General features: G+C 38.0%; 2 protein-coding genes across 4 annotated transcripts in view; both read right to left on the bottom strand.

Annotated features, from left to right (window-relative positions):
* The window catches only part of LOC139142134 (afadin-like), a 57,085-nt gene extending 47,658 nt beyond the window's left edge, over positions 1-9,427 (bottom strand). For 2 of the 3 annotated variants that reach the window (XM_070711968.1, XM_070711971.1), the window contains exon 1: positions 9,136-9,427. In XM_070711968.1, coding sequence (XP_070568069.1) covers positions 9,136-9,246 — 111 coding nt within the window. In that variant the 5' untranslated portion in view covers positions 9,247-9,427. The remainder of the gene's footprint in view (positions 1-9,135) is intronic. The other variant, XM_070711970.1, reaches the window with a different exon arrangement.
* Positions 9,428-12,074: 2,647 nt separating this feature from the next.
* LOC139142133 (translin-associated protein X-like) lies at positions 12,075-16,035 on the bottom strand. Its single transcript, XM_070711967.1, has one exon. It carries the CDS (start codon positions 15,993-15,995, stop codon positions 15,036-15,038), a length of 960 nt encoding a protein of 319 aa, XP_070568068.1. The 5' UTR covers positions 15,996-16,035; the 3' UTR covers positions 12,075-15,035.
* Between the last annotated feature and the right edge of the window lie 303 nt (positions 16,036-16,338).

Raw genomic sequence — 16,338 nt, 5'->3', positions numbered from 1 at the left:
AAATTCCCCACACAGGTACATGTACTCTACGTATTGGTCTGGGAGTGTAAATAAACTATAGAGAATGGTATACAGTAATGGCAGAGGCAAAGGTAGATGATACTGGCACTGAACTGGGCAAATTAAGTGCCTTCTCATGGCTGTATGGTATGTGAAACACTTTTAATTGAAATGGTTTTTTTTCTCTTCAAAAAATTAATAGACTGATTTGTAAAAGGTAAAAGACATCCTTAAACCTATAGATGTACGTGTCTACAAATTTTTTACTTCCTGTGGAAAAATTTAACATGCTTTTAATAATCATCCACGCTGTCATCACAGGCTAATCCTACTATTAAGTGCCAAACTGTGGAACAGCTTGGTTGCGGCAATTGACGATTTGGCATGTTTGACCCATATCTGTTTCTGGACCCATGTTGTTTATTGTACTGCACAAAACGGATACAAATCTACCATGTGTTATCAAAACTTTAGTGCCAGTACTCCTGTAATACCATTTGGTATCACAGGTACATGTAAAGAACATGTGAATCAATGTTAAAGTCAGGATAGCAGATATAGAAATGTTGTACACATTTGTGTTTATAACTCTGTCTCTTGGTCCGGAAGTGTTCTTGTTTGATTTGTCTTTTGTTAGACTTAAATTATAAACCATTAGAACGTTGAGTTTTCAATGTAAGAAGTTTTGAAACTTTGGAAAAATTCATGTCTATTAAACAAAATTCAAAACATCCACAATACAATTACAATGGTATAAAGTTGGTGCATTTCTGTTAGGTTTAATGAAACTGGTCAGTGGTGCAAGCGACTGTCATCGGCAACATAATAAATTGGTAATATTAGAGACATAAGAGATGTTGGAGAAAACAGACTGTAGTAAGAAGTAAGAGGCAATGTACTCCAGCGTTTCATTTTTGTTCTTATAGTGGCATTTCTAGCAGTGCTTTGTAAACCTGACTGGAAGTGCCAGGTCAGCAATGGTACTTGAAGAGGCTCTACATTGATTGCATCTCTTTTGTGGACAGGTTGTGGAAGATATGGGTTGGACCACACCCCGGACCACACTGTATCTCATGATACGGTGAAGTGGAGCAAGTACCAAGTTGTAGGTTTGCTTTCAATTCCATGACTTTCCACATATTTGTTAACTTCCCATTGCCTTGGCATTTGGTCTCTTTTACTTGTGATATATATGTGTGGACACAGGAAGAGAGGAGCTGTGCCAGAGTTCAGTCAGATTCCGTAGAGTGACACTTGATACATGCAGTATCTCTGTACTAGTTTATGGATAAGCAAAAGCACGAAAAAAATCCTCTCTTGCATTTGATTCAACTCTATACTGGCATTACTGCACTGAATACAAAGATTAAATTTGAATAATTTACATAACAAAAGCAACAGGTCCAGGGCTTCAGTGGTCATTACAGCCTATGTATGTCCTCAGTGTCGGTACGGACGAATTCAGCTTAGCCCCAGGGCAGGACCTGGGCAGGATCCATCTATTTGTCATACACAGGATGACATCAACAATTAATCTTCCTTCAGGCTATTATGAACCTTTGTTCTCAGTCTGCCATTGATAACAGATATGTTCTGGATCAATATCTTTCTACCATTGTCAACACTTTATCTTTCTGGTGTGGATGAAAATGAGCTCTTCATTAGTTCAGGTCCTCAATAGATGTATAAAAAGCACTAAATCCGTAATCCTGGGTCAGTGTACTGTAGGATATGCAGTGTTTACGAACACTATTGGCACGTTTTTATTCCATGCATAAGCCATCACACTGTCTGAGGTATTTGAACTTTCAACAAACAGCAAATAAAATATGCCTCGTCGGTATTTTTTACATGGATGTGTTGTAACCTTCAGAATTTGCTTGAGTTTCTGCCAAGATAAACCTGATATTGGTGTTACAGTAAGTTGCAAACAAGCAGGCAAACTTGAGCAGGGTGTACTATTATACATGCATGAAATGGTATGCATAGACACACTGTAAGTACATGCAAAGAAGTTAGCGTCACAGACACACACGCTAATAGCCCTTTGAGTGGGGTAATTTTTTTCCCACCAAAATTTTTCTGCAACATTTTACCAATTTTTATGATTTTTTCTGTCGTTTTTCTAATAGTTTTGGACCAAACAGCCATCACTTTTCATTGGCTTCAGTTTTTAATCAAAATTTTGTGAAAAATCTGAAAAAAATTGACAGACCTACAATTTATAAAGGCAAGAAAAATTGACTATGGCACTCAATGGGTTAATGTGAATTGTGAAAAGCTTGACATTCCTTCATAACCAGTGACATCAAATCGTAGGAATGTGGGCTGGGACTCAAGATGTACTATTGGAGCAACACTGTAACTGTAAAGCACACCCTACACAGATCATTTCTGCTTGATTGAAGCTGTCTACCATTTCACACAGAGAAAACTCTCTCAACCGACATATTAACCTCAGTTTCAGACCTCTGTCCAGTGATTAATTATATAGCCTCCTTTTGTGAACCCCTGACTCCACCATGGACTAGATTTTGATCCCTGGCCATAAATTGTACAAACTTGCCAGCTCTGACTTTTATGAGATTCCGAGTCTCTTTAAAATTTGCAGCGTAGAGGGACACAGCAATGCATAACACCCTTTTTCAGAAGAATAGGGTCTTTAACCAGCACTTGTATTGATTCTTCCGGAGGAATACAAAGAAAGGTTCTTTTGTTTCAGTCGAGATTAGACGTAGAACAAGGTGTCTCCATTGTCAGAGGGGGCAATAGACTTGCGTCAGTTCTAAGGTTCTTTTCATTATCTGGAGGAATGTCAAGAATGCTGAAACACTGTTTTTAGAATGATTTGCTCCACAAATTGCCCTCCTCAATGAGGGATTCAGTCCCCTTGGTCTGAGTGGTCGGTCATTGATTCCAATCAAGGGTATAGATAAAAAACCTCAAACTACAACAATTAGTGCTTTCATTATTGCTGAAGTACAACTCTTGGTTAAATCCAAATTCTTTGCCAGATCAGATTTTTTTTTTCCGGTGTACAGGAAGAAAGCCATGTTGGCAACAACTGTGTGAATATTTAACTTTTTTATGCATGAAAGGTCATTCGATTTTTGATTCTGTGTGAACATTACTGTTCGCTAATGAGTACTTCTGTACTGAGTTTAGGCACACAGAATAATATTTAAGGGGCCAGAGTACACTGGGGTTACTGCGGTCATATTGATTTTGTGATAACTGAATCAAACAGGTGTCGGTAATTCGGAATAAAATGGTCGTATTTTATCGGGCATTTGGTAATTTGTGTGAGAGGAATATTTATTTTCCCTCATGATTTATCAGTTAGACTTTCCTGGGCAAACCATAATAATAGTAAAATGAAGATTATTGTAGTTTGTGTAACATTGAACATTTAGAACAAAAAAAATGCATGTGTCGTTTCTGACATTTTAAAAACATGGCAGTAATTGAAAGGTTTGGGAAAGCCAACATGGTAAAAGCCATCTTGAACAGAGCATCTGTTCATGGTCGCGTTGAAAATATAAATGCCTTGGTTGATCGGGACACGTGATCATTTTGAGAAGTCTGTTGGTCAATTCACTCTTGCAGTACAGACATGTACAATGTATATATGGCTGGAGACTGAGGAATCTGAATGACGGGATCGTATATTTTGTGAACAGGGTGACAAAAAGGGGCATACCAGCAGATCTAATTTAATTAAACCTGTATCACTATTTTGCACTTGGTATTTGACATAACAAAATTTATGATTAACTGAACCACAGACAATACCTTACACATTCTTACTAAATACTTCTTTTAAAAATTTTCCTGTTTTAAATTTTTTCATTAAAATTTTGCCAATGTGAGAAAGTTTTACGACACACCTCTCATACAAAGGTGTGAACAAACTCCGTAAAAGGGAGACTTCTGAAGTGTGTGCTTCAATAAGAGTTTGGCTCTGATTGCTTGTGGGTGGAAAGCATGCATGCTATTTATTGATTTCTGATTAAGGCTATGATAAACGACATGTTTATAAATTAATTAGCTTAATTAGGGGCTTATTTCGTTTCACAAAGAAGAAATAAACACTCAGGGTCTCTTCTGTGCACCGGCTTGAATCATGCACTTGTCAATGTAAACATTTTATACATCAGAGATGAAGGTGGCTGTGTGTGGCTATTGCCTCCCTTTATCCTGCCAAGTTCATATTTCCATTGGGTCAAGTTGATTTAATTACATAAACCAGTAAAGCATGACATATCCTATATGTTGCATTTTAACAAAGATTTGAACTTGGATCCTGAAAACATAGATACCGTAAATCCGATTTTTGCTGATGTCACCAGCTATATCACACAATGTCATAATGGTGAAAATATATGTACATTTTGCTCAATACAACTTTACAGTGACTTTGTAGACAGAGAAGTGATAGGTCTGGCAGGATAAGGGGTACAGAAATCATAAAGGGAATCATATATCTGATAAAATGAAACAATAATTTCTTTACTGCTTGCAAAGGGCATATACCGAGGTACTTCCGGAGCACTGTAACATGAAATTTGATTAAAGTCATATGTTGGAGTAATTCAAACCGACTTCTGTGATATTAACTGAATATAATCTGTACCAAGAGAGAACTGTAAAAAAAAATCTTCATTGCTTAGACATGTGAAGAAAGCAATGGTGAAGATACTGTCGAGCAATAATGATAAAGCTATGCTTTGCAAAAGAACAACATCTTACAAAGACAAAAATAATTCTAATCTGCGAAAACATGTACAGAGAGTGATGTAAAAATAGATTCCACTGTGATAATTCTTACAAAAATATTGACATTGGCTTACTGAGAGAGGTAATTTCTGGTATGAAAACACAATCAGCCTAATCAGTTCACTGAAAATCTGGTCACACAGGGTAATTGTGCAGTTTGTTTACATAGTGGTCTGTAGGTTTTGAGTGTTTTTCCACTCACAGGAAAAATGAAAGTTTGAATATGTGTGATCTTTCTGCAATTGTCTTGGGGAATTGTTCAGCCCGCGTACACATATATTGTTGTACATTGTCCCTCTGTACTTCAGTATCATTTTTCATGCAGCCATATCAATGTCAACAGGTACAGTATATCGTTTGCATTAACTGTACTATAAGGAAGGCTGGGACACACCCCAAGTTAACCAGCCGACCCCTCTCAACAAGGTCACAGCTAACTGGGCAGAGTAAACACTGCTTGTATTACAAACCCTGGCTCCCTGTCGGGACATGTTTGGAAAATATAATTCCTGAATATCATTCTGTGTTTTGTCGGGAAAAGTGCCATGGAATAGCATGGAACAACGCCTTGGTGCCTTACACATCCATGGAGTAGTAGACTTATTTGTTGATATAAACTTGAAGCAGGAATCAGGAAAACTGTTTGTTCCATGGTTTGAAGTTGACTGCTATGGAAACGGCTAGGCAGCAAGTCACTGACTGATCACTTCACTGAGACCGCTTTTAAACATGGCAACCAAAAACTTGATACCACCATTTTCTGAACTCTGGCTGGTCAGAACTAGTACATGTACTCATAAAAATTTCAGCGGATCTCATGCAATTTTGATGAAGCTTTGTCTGGGAGCTGCTATGAAAATTTGACTGATCTTTCCAGTCGTATTCTGAATGACTTGCAACCGATTGGTGAACGAGTTGAATTTTACCCAACAAATATGCAACTGTAATTTGCTAAGCAGCAGCTCACGCTTGAGCAGTGTTAGCCTTGTGAACATGTTAACACTCAAAACAAACTTTTTTTCACTTTCTTTCATCTGAATGAAGTGCTTGTACGTCATTGGACACTGACAATAAATGGGCATTTGAATTTTTTGCACACCTAGGGTACAGAATAGTTAATACCCCTTTACAAAAGTCTGTTCTAAAATTAAAATTCACTGCAGTAGTTTGAAACAGCATGTACCCCTTCCACTGTGTGAATGAAGCCCTTGATTAACATCATTATATCCATGGACTTTTACATATAATCTGACGGCATGTATTCAAAGTCATGACTCTATGTTGACTTTGCCAGTGAATCTCCTGGTGTCTGATTTGGCAAAGTTTCTCTGATGAGAATGGGACTAAAAATAAAGAAAGTCCTACTTTGGCCTTGGATTCTAATTCACAACGGTTAAGGCACGGGGACTATGGTTTAAAATTGGTTTTTGATGTATGTCAAAATCACACTAAAATGAAAGGCTAGTTTGTAGAAAACTTTTGCCGTTAGATGAAATTTGGCACATCTAAACCACTTCCTTTGGTGTCATATCTTCATAAATACCAAGCATAAAGAGAGACTACTGCCCATTACATCAAAATATTTTCCCTTCTGACCTACTTCAGTACAAGCTGAAGAATGTGATCAAAGTCATCAATCGAATGCTTCAGAAGGATCTAAGATATCGTGTGTTAGTCACAAAAGATCCTTGTACAAATATATGTATGTAGTACTTATTTAGCTTGACCATTTTTTAAATCCATGTGAAGGGTCTACCATCTTTGTTATATCAGTTAATACTTTACTGGTGGTGACTGAACTGGCAGACTCCTGACAGATGTCCAAACATGATTGTTTCACTTGGTGGATATCATAAATATATCTTGGTGAATAAATATATCATAAACCTTCAATGAATAATACATGTACATTTATATACTTGGCAGTTAAATTATTCCTTTACAACTCTGTTCAGCACAATGAAATACAAATAATGACAGAATGTCACATTATGTTTCCAGTAACAAATTTAAAGGGACAAAGGCTAATATTGTTCTCATTTTTGGACAGTGAAGAATGGCATGACTCCTTGACAGAGTCTCTTTGCAGAGGCATAAATTACAAAACAGTTTGAAAAATGTTTATTGTATGTATCTGTACATTAAAGTGACACCCTATCTGAATTATTTGATGCATTGGCAAGTTTCCATTTACATGTAAAGTGGTGCAGACAAACTGACATAAGACTGCTTCATGGTAGAATATGAAAGTTGGCTTCTACTATAGTCTTACATAGAAGAACAAAGACAATTTACGTGTACTTCAAAAGTTCCTAGACACATTCCTTTGATATGAATACAGAATCATTCAAACTGTGTCTAGATTCTCAATGCATATCACTCTCTAGACTAAGAAACAGTTACCAAAAATTCTTGATGGGTGTGGCAGTTTTTAAAAAATCCTCGAGGCTCTATGATAACATTTGCAGTATTCTGTATAAAATTTACATGTTCATCTATAGCATTATTTGGTAAAGCTTTTGGAGGTATGACTCGGTAGACTTTTGCTGAGATATTGAGCCAGTCTCTGGCTAAGCTATGGCAGAAACAATTGTGTCCAGATGATGAATGCTAGATGACAAAATTGTTGTGGAAATTTTGATGATAACTGTGCCATTTAATATACATTATGATATATTGGAATGTCCATTTTTGTTAAGCCATATGCCATACTGTAACAAAATAATTCACACTGTGGCACAGTGCTGAATAGTAAAGATTCATTACACTCTCAATCTTCTGGAGGTTTTATACCAGAATGCATCTTCTTTCAAAAGAGCAGTTCTGTCATGAATCACTGGGGTTTGACTATATGACCTTGCGAAATACTCAATTTTGATGATGAATCATTAAACACATTAACAATAACTGTGTTAATCTGAAAGGAAAATTAGATTAAATTAAACATGAATTAAGCATTTATTTTCAAACTCTTACTTATAACGATGCTCTGACTCATAAAGCAGACATTCAATATTGACAAATCAATACAGGGAGAAACTATTTTGTCGAACCTTATGTAAACAGCGACAACTAGTTCATCTCCCCTACCTGTTGCAGATATCAGGCTAAAACATTACCGTAGGTTTGGACTAGCTAACATCCACAAGACAAGGGTGTTTCCTGACTCAACCAATGACTTCCCTATTGTGTATGTAACACATCCGTTACAGATAACATATACATATTAGACGTAGGTATATGTCTTATAGACAGAGTGTTGAGGTAATTATTTATTACGGCACTTCCTGTAGTGCTGCTAGTGTGAGCTTGTAATGACCCTGGCATGACGTTTTATACGTTCATCGTTCAGTGCCGGCAGGTAAACAAGATGGAATGATATTTGGAGAATTTGAAGGAGGTGGGCGGACTCCACCCGATGATGAGCGAGCAAGTATTCGGACAGAGTTCGTGAGTCATAGCGGCGACGTCACCTGAATCAGAATAGTGGGTTTCCTGTAGTATTTACGCCGAGGGGCACACACCTGTGCGAAGGATATTGAACTCCGTTGTACAAGAAAATGAATAGCGAGAATCCACTAATTTTTGATAGAATACTTCATTTCAAGAAGATTCTACATAAAGGTATCACCTTCACAAAAACACCTAAATTTCCAAACCGCAAAAACACCTGAAATTTGGTAGCCGTCAACCGAAGATTTGCTGCACGTCCCCTTTAATTAAATTGTTCACTTTCTGTGTTCAGAAATGTTTTCGCTGGCACAAACCAGCGCTGCATACAATTTGATTTTGAGCAGTTGACAGATTTTACGTTACGATAAACCTGACAAGATTTCTGTCTCCAGGGGCATGTAGCCATATTGGGGCTAAGATCATAATACGATCGCGTTCCCTTGAACAGTTGAACAATAATAGATTGGGTCATGAATTTATCACCTTCGGTGGTTTACTAGCCACGCCAAGGACGGTCACATTTTGGCAATTTTTCACACAAGTTAACGTTTCAACGTATATAAAACTAAACTAAACGATAGTACATCATCGTTCTGGTAGCGCATATTTTGAAATCTTGATAACTTGACACGGAGTGCTTGCGTAATTTCTCAGTTCAGATTAAATTCTGCCTGGGTAGGGCTTCGCTGACTACCAGTTTTGTATACACGATATGCGGGCGCAGTCGCCATCTTGTAGTACGCCACCCTGTCGGGTTAGTTTCAAACGACGCAAAAAACATCGTTTTAAATGTCACTTGACCGAAAGTCTACCTCGGTGTGAAAATAAATAGGACCATGTTATCGTTGAACTTGTATATCTACTCAATCACGCCTGTGAAATGTTGAACATAGCGTTGGCTCTTACCTCGTTCGGTGCGCTAAGTTCAAAAAGATCCAATCTGTTGGCATTCCATTCCGCTATCGTCCGAGCGAGGTCCTCTCGCTCGGCTTCTCGATTCCGTTGGTTTGCTTCCATTATATTCCAAGAGTAAGAAAGCAAGATTCTTGGAGATTACTTTCCCATGTAGATAATCCTTGTTCTTGACTTAAATAATGTGTGTAACGTTCGTAGTAAAATTCTACATTGAACAGGCTAGGCTAGGCGTCATCGAGCTCAGCTAAACCGCCCTAAAAATAACTCAAATTTGAAAGCGCATGCTCAGTGTGTCTTTTCAGCTGCGTTTCATATGCAAATTTAAACATTTACAGGGAACAAAAGGGACTGCGCCGGGAACAAAAGGGACTGCGCCGGTAACACAACACAATGAACAATAGGGCATGATAAAAGTGCACACACTATGACAATTTGGCGGGATGTGGGTAGACTTCCCATCCTTTCTGTTTGACTATGCAGACAACGCATATAGCAGTCGATAAAATGTGAACTTCCACTCTAAGAAATGAAGAATTCGATACAGATACTTTCATTTTCAAGCAACAAATTGTAATTTGACTTTAATTATACAGTGTACTATTTGCTAGCTTGCATTTTCCTATAAACATAGCCCGTTATGAAAAGTAAATTCTTTTGGGCTCGTTGTAGAAATACGATATTGGCAGAGAAGTTTTTGTACTACAGCTTGTTCCAAATTGTCGTAGTTCACTCATACACGTTTGATTTACTCCGTATTCCCTTCCGTAACAAATTCTCAGTAAATAGGGATATTTTTAAATCTCGATTACTTGTATGATTAATTGCACTTTCACTCCAAGCAAATATGAAATATAAGCATAAAATAAATCCTGAAACCGTCTTCCGTTTTTGGAACAGTCAATATTGTCCAAAATTCCATTGTACTACATGCACGCACACGTGCCCCGTCAATGGGCGTGGGCGACTTTATGATAATGATCGCAGTCAAAGTGAAATCGTCGCTCCGGCCATTCAGACGACCAGTGTGGACCACTGTCGGCGCCCTTTCAACCCAGGGTTACGCGCAGCAGGGTGAAGCTCAGCTTACAATGTTCACACAGTTTAGCGCTGACGATGACCAGGAAGTGCGGTACCGTTGGCTCCAGTAGCATCAAAAGTCTCTCGTAAAGTATATCGATTCGGTCAACTTTATCTGACAATTTGTCATAGAAACAACGCACTTTAAAAAAAAATTGCTGTCGGGGAAATATGGGATAGCGTGAGGCGTTAACTTCGGAATACAGACGCTTTAAATTTGTGACGGTTTTGATTTTTTTTTCCGAGCGTGTCTCAAAATCTGCCAATACTTACATACTTCCGTGCTGTAAATTTTACTTATAAGAGTTTAATAAGTGACAGATTTCTCGTTTCATTACTCTGGTGGATACAACTCCCCGGATACAACTATAGGCTAGTATTGTTTTCACCCTAATGCACAGACCTGCATCACTTGACATTATCAGAATTCAATGTCGAGCAAAAACATGCAGGAAAAATTAAAAAGTGCACGTTGAAATTCGTGAAGGATGAAATGTTAGGGTAAAAAAACAACAAAACAAACATTATATATTTCACACATTTTAAAGTGCAACAATAATTAAACAAACCATTTGCATTGTTGCAGAACTGTACTTGTGTCTATTGAAATAATTAACCGTTATGAAAATTATTGACAACGGACTCAGAAATCGGGGTAGGAGAATTGTGTTAAAACTGAAAGCCAAAAAAAATGTCAAAGTGTTATACCAAACCAAATTTAATATTCTGCTCAGCCTGGGCTTGTGAGTAATCATTAGGCGAAACTTTTGTAACAAGCTGTTACGATTCCAGAAGCTGTAGGTAGATACAAGTATCGTATTAGCCTTCGGGATAAACAGCAAAATGGCGTCCATGTCTTGGCACACATTTCACCTTGTATGCTTTCTTCTCGCAATGTAATTCACAGTCACTTGTATTCATGTACGCGCGCGATAAAGCGCCTTCTAGCTGGTGTCAGCCCCCTTTTTATTATTGTACTGCTACTTTGTCATGAAATGGCAGGAATGAAACACAAAAATTATCTTTGGTATCGGTCAATGAAAAAAGATAACGATATCATCCACCTGCTGCGGAGCACTGCTTATTCACCGGATTGTCAACTTGAAGCGTATTTTGTATGAGCAAGGGGTCAAGGTATTCAAACTCGCTCTAAATTGACCTTAAAGATCTTAGATAATAGAAAGATAGATTTCGATCTTTAAAAAGTCAAAGATGGAACAAGTATCATGTACTTGCAACAAACTTAGACACGGCTGCATGTTAAACCAATTGAAATATCCCTTTACATATATAATGACACTCTTGCTTTTAATTAAATTGTCTTTCTAATAATAACACGGTCATGTGTTCCATAGGCTGTGCGGTGACAGTTGCAACTTTTCATCAGAAAAAAGTCAAAATGATATAAACAATCAGAAAAGATTTGCCAGTAATAAGATAATCGACCTTTTTTTCTCTCCGGATATGACCATTCACCGACACAAGCCTTGACATGTAGCCCTTATCACGTTCACACACAGCCCGTGGGGAATCGTTGATTGCGGTCTCCGGTAGAGGGCGCCCTTGCAATTCACACAGGTGGTATGATAAAACCAAAGGTTCAACTGAGTGCTGGACCACCTGTTATTTGCCTTGACAGTGAAATATCTTTCACAAATGAATCACTGATGATGACGTGTATGTTTGAAAATGATATGAACGATGCCAGTGACTGGTAAATTAGTTTTCAAATTTATTACAATTTTTCTTTAATTTCACACACTATGACAACACTTTTAACAAATGGGATGACAAAAGTTTGATATAACATATTTCTAAGATGCAAAAGTATCAACACGTTTGACTCATCTGGATGACAAACTCATCAAGACTGATATTTATTGCAACCTCCTTAAAAAATTACAAGATTTCTCATTTATTCTTCAAGAGGAAAGCAGCATGAGATACATAAATTTACAAAAATAAAAGACTCACAAAAAAGAGAAATCAAGAATGCCTAACATGTTGGCTACCAAGAGATATAAATACTCTCACAACGAGTTTAATTTTGTAACAAAGTCCGACTACCAGTTGTAACAGAAAAATGGTTATAATGTACCCGTGGGTCACATATTCAGACTAACATTTCTCCAATACCTTTCTGGTGAACCACTTATGGGGGCTCATTTTAAAGCTCTCTGAGTGAGCAAAAAGTTTCCTGTCTTGGTTTTAATAAGATAAAATACTAAACCTTTCCCACAGAGTTCATTTAGGGACGGCAGCCATTTTGAATTTCAAATATCAGTAAACATTAGGTAATTTGTTTCTTTTGTACCAAACTTGGCACAGTAACCCCTGATTTTGATTTTCGATTTCAAAAGAGAATGGTTGAAATTTTCCTTGAGGAAAGTTTGAACAAACGTTTCAGGCTTTCAGTTTAAGCCCATACTACCTTAATAGTTTTTTATAATTCTTTTGTAATGTTCTCAGGTGTATCAAATTTAACAAACTGAGTCCATGATCATGTAAAATATTCTATTTATGATACACATACACAATTCTCATAACATGCACTCTCAGTGTTGTATTCTTCAGTTGGTTGAATACAGCTTGACATCTCGGCTGATTCATCAAACACTGAAAAATACTCACACTTCTTGTACTTTTCCATGAAAAAGATCCCTTGCCAGAGAGTCTCAATCTTCTCAAATTATTTTGCTAATGTTTGTTTAATGTCGGTAGCTAATCATGTTGTTCTGCTCACCGATACATTGCTAAATTGTCAGTCGTGAGATCTCTACTTCCTCCCTGCCTAGATCTAATATTTAAATGCTTTGAAGACATAATTTGTGCTACCTAAATATGCCATCAGCATGTAAGGGGTAGCGAGCTCTGATGACTGATAATTCAACATGTCTTGGCAAGCAGAACAATATAAAGAACTCTCACCTGAAATAAAATAACTGAAACCATTTGAAAAGATGAGGGCTTTGTCTCTTTAACTTGTTCATCCAAATTTCCTATAAACAGGTCCACAGTTGCCATTGATGACGATGGGTTTGGGTGAAACCATTGTTGTGAAAGGGTTGAAGCAGTGAAATGGAGACCAAGCAGAATCATAGACCTTGGAACATCTAAACTATTTTGAGAAGGTGCAATGTGCAGCATTATTTGTCTTTTAAAAACTATCTACTGTTGATTGACCAATCAGAGTGCTCGATTCAGGGTGTTTTATTTACTCGTAAAGCCTTGGTCACCAAATTCCAGAAACGAATGAAAGCGCCGTAGTAAAGAACTGTCCAATCAAAAGTGAACATGTCATATTCTGTGGACATCTGGTACGTTTTAATATTCAAATTTGGTAACACAGCGGAAACCAGCTGCAACACAAAATCTGCTGTGCCCTAGGGTATTTATATAATGTGCCCTAGGGAATTTATAGGATGTTCCATTACATTGGAAGGATATTTCACAAATAAAAGTTTTAATTCATATCCTAAACATGTTACATTGACAAGGGGGACGGTTGACGTAAACACATTGAAAACGAAAATATATCAGTTAGGGGCGATAGTTTTTAAGTCGGATAAAACCCTTGTACTCGGGCTCTTCTGATATATTAAGTCCAACCCTATGATAAAATGTCTCGGCCTGCGGCCTCGACATTTTATCGTTGGGTTGGACTTTATATACCAGAAGAGCCCTCGTACTCGGGCTTTATCCTATACATAAGGGGCAGTTGATAATTAAAACATGCACTCAATGAACGCAACCAAGTGCATTTGGCCTCAATCCCCCTCCCCTAAACGAAAGTTTGGAAGTGCGAAAATCCAATCAAACCTCATTCTGTATCAGTTTACCTACAATCGGTAATTGTGTCACTATGAAATCATGCATACACACCCCCCCCCCATGCCGCCTTTAAAATCAATCTTTGTTCAGTGCCAACTCGACAAGTCAATGATGCAACCAACAGAATGCAACGAATTGAAACAGTGTATCCAAAATGATTATGTTATTTTAATCATATGCTGAACCACATGTCTGTCAAAGGAATGCTGGTGTAATGCTGGTGCCACACTGGCCTGGTACACACTAAACAATATAGCATGATATTTTGCGATAAATAAAAACATGTAGCGAGATGTTGTGATATAAAAACATGTAGTGCAATCTTTGCGCACAGGAATCGAAAGACAGCCAAACATCCTCACCCTAAACACAGACATTGCGTTTACCATGCACATGTTTTAATTATCTACAACTCATAATGGATGATTGTCATATTTTGGAAACCAATCTTTTGAAATTTGTCAGCCTTTGATATGACTGATCAAAGTAGAGTTGTGACAACATTCCTTTTATAAGTTTCACAGACCTTGGAAAATAATTCTTAACTTGAAATAATGTTCCTGATTGTGGACGTATCCAACTTCTATCAATAATAAATTCACCAAACATGATGTAAAATAACGCACAAAACTTGCATGTGCCTTCCTAGATGCATAAAGTTCTTGATGCAGGACTGCAGAGCTCTATTGAGCTAAAAATGAGAGCACATCGAGTGTATTGATAAGGTCCCTGTTACTTGAGTTTAACAAATTCATCATCAAACGAGTAGGATTTATAAACAATACTGCTGATCATGTGAATTCATAATACCCAAGTAACAGTTACCTAAAATGCTCGATGTGTTCGTCTTCTTTAAGTGTGCTTTTACGTGTGGGGGGAGGGAGGAAGGGAGAGAGAGAGATCTAGAGAGAGAGAGAGAGAGAGAGAGAGAGAGAGAGAGAGAGAGAGAGAGAGAGCACACACACAGTATACACTCAATCGGGTCACTCCAACATGTCACTGTGAAAGTCTGGTTCTCTGTTGCCTTCAGAGCTGATGACATCAATTAACATATGTTCAGGCATTTCTGATCCCCTAACTTGCAGAGTGTAACAGGCTTTCTCAACTTTCTGGAGGCTCTGCCTCAACACAGACACTTTCCGGGTGATCTCTCTTGTTGCTAGGTTGCCAAATGACTGATACCCTTGGTACAGATCACGCATGAAGGTGACCAACCCGAATGGTGAGCTGGTGTTGCCATTGCCGATGCAGTTTATGCAGTACCGCATCAGTTCCCCGGTCAGGTCGGCTATCCCAAGGATAAATTCAGTAGGAGGAACGTGCACGGTTGCTTCCAGACACTGGGTTTTCTTCGGCTGTTCTATCTGACATTCATCCCCATTTGACGCCTCTTCTGCGTCGGCTGTCTTTGGTTCCTCTTCTTTGCACTTGGTCTCCGTTTCTGCCGGAACATCGACGAAGAAGTTCAAATTTCTCTGAACTTCCTCTAAGCCGATGAGGTCCCCATGTTTCAAGTAGAAGCAGAAGGAAACTGCTTCGATGTACTCTTGGAGACCTGCTGAAAAGGCTCTCAAGTATTGGTACGGATCTTCTCCATGCAACTCACTTGAAATTTTCCTGAAATACTTGTCGTTTATTTCTTTAATCTTCGTCTCAGCCTCGTCCAAAATATCTTCTTTGCTGCCGCTATGAATCCGATGAAGGAGAAATATAATTCTTTTGCTCTCTATCGTGATATCGCGGCTAAGTTTGACAATCCGTTCATGTCTGTCGTGTTTGGCATCAAGCTCTTTCTGGAATTCCCGGAAGCATTTTATGACGAAGGAGTTTTCATCGACTGGTTTTGCGCTGCCAACCCGTTTCTCTTCAAACTGACGCGAGTTTCTGGAATCCCCTCTGCGGTACCGTTTGTTTCCCTTACCACCGCGTGTGGATGTCGCCATTTTCGTGACGACTTGCGCTTGAATCAGATTGCAATTGGTTTCAAGAATTATAATACACCGTTAAGATTCATAGTCAGAATTGAAAATTCAAAAGGTGTTTTTGTCATAATGGCATGATAAGTTTTACTTATAATGTGTGTGGAAACTTGATTTCGATTTCCTAGTTTCAAAGACGACAAGAATTTTCTGAAATTGAACAAAAAACCTATGGCTGAAATCCGAATTTGTAATCTAAATAAACTTCACCACATTTGTCTATTATATAGCCTGCCCTCAACGGACAATACAGGAAAATGCTCATTTGAAAAATACTATCTATTGTAACACTGACAGTGAAAAGAGT

This window comes from Ptychodera flava, chromosome 10 (genome assembly GCF_041260155.1).
Source record: "Ptychodera flava strain L36383 chromosome 10, AS_Pfla_20210202, whole genome shotgun sequence".
Classification (NCBI taxonomy): Eukaryota; Metazoa; Hemichordata; class Enteropneusta; family Ptychoderidae; genus Ptychodera; species Ptychodera flava.
Note: the sequence above shows the minus strand (reverse complement) of the source record. Positions and strands in the feature narration are given on the sequence as shown.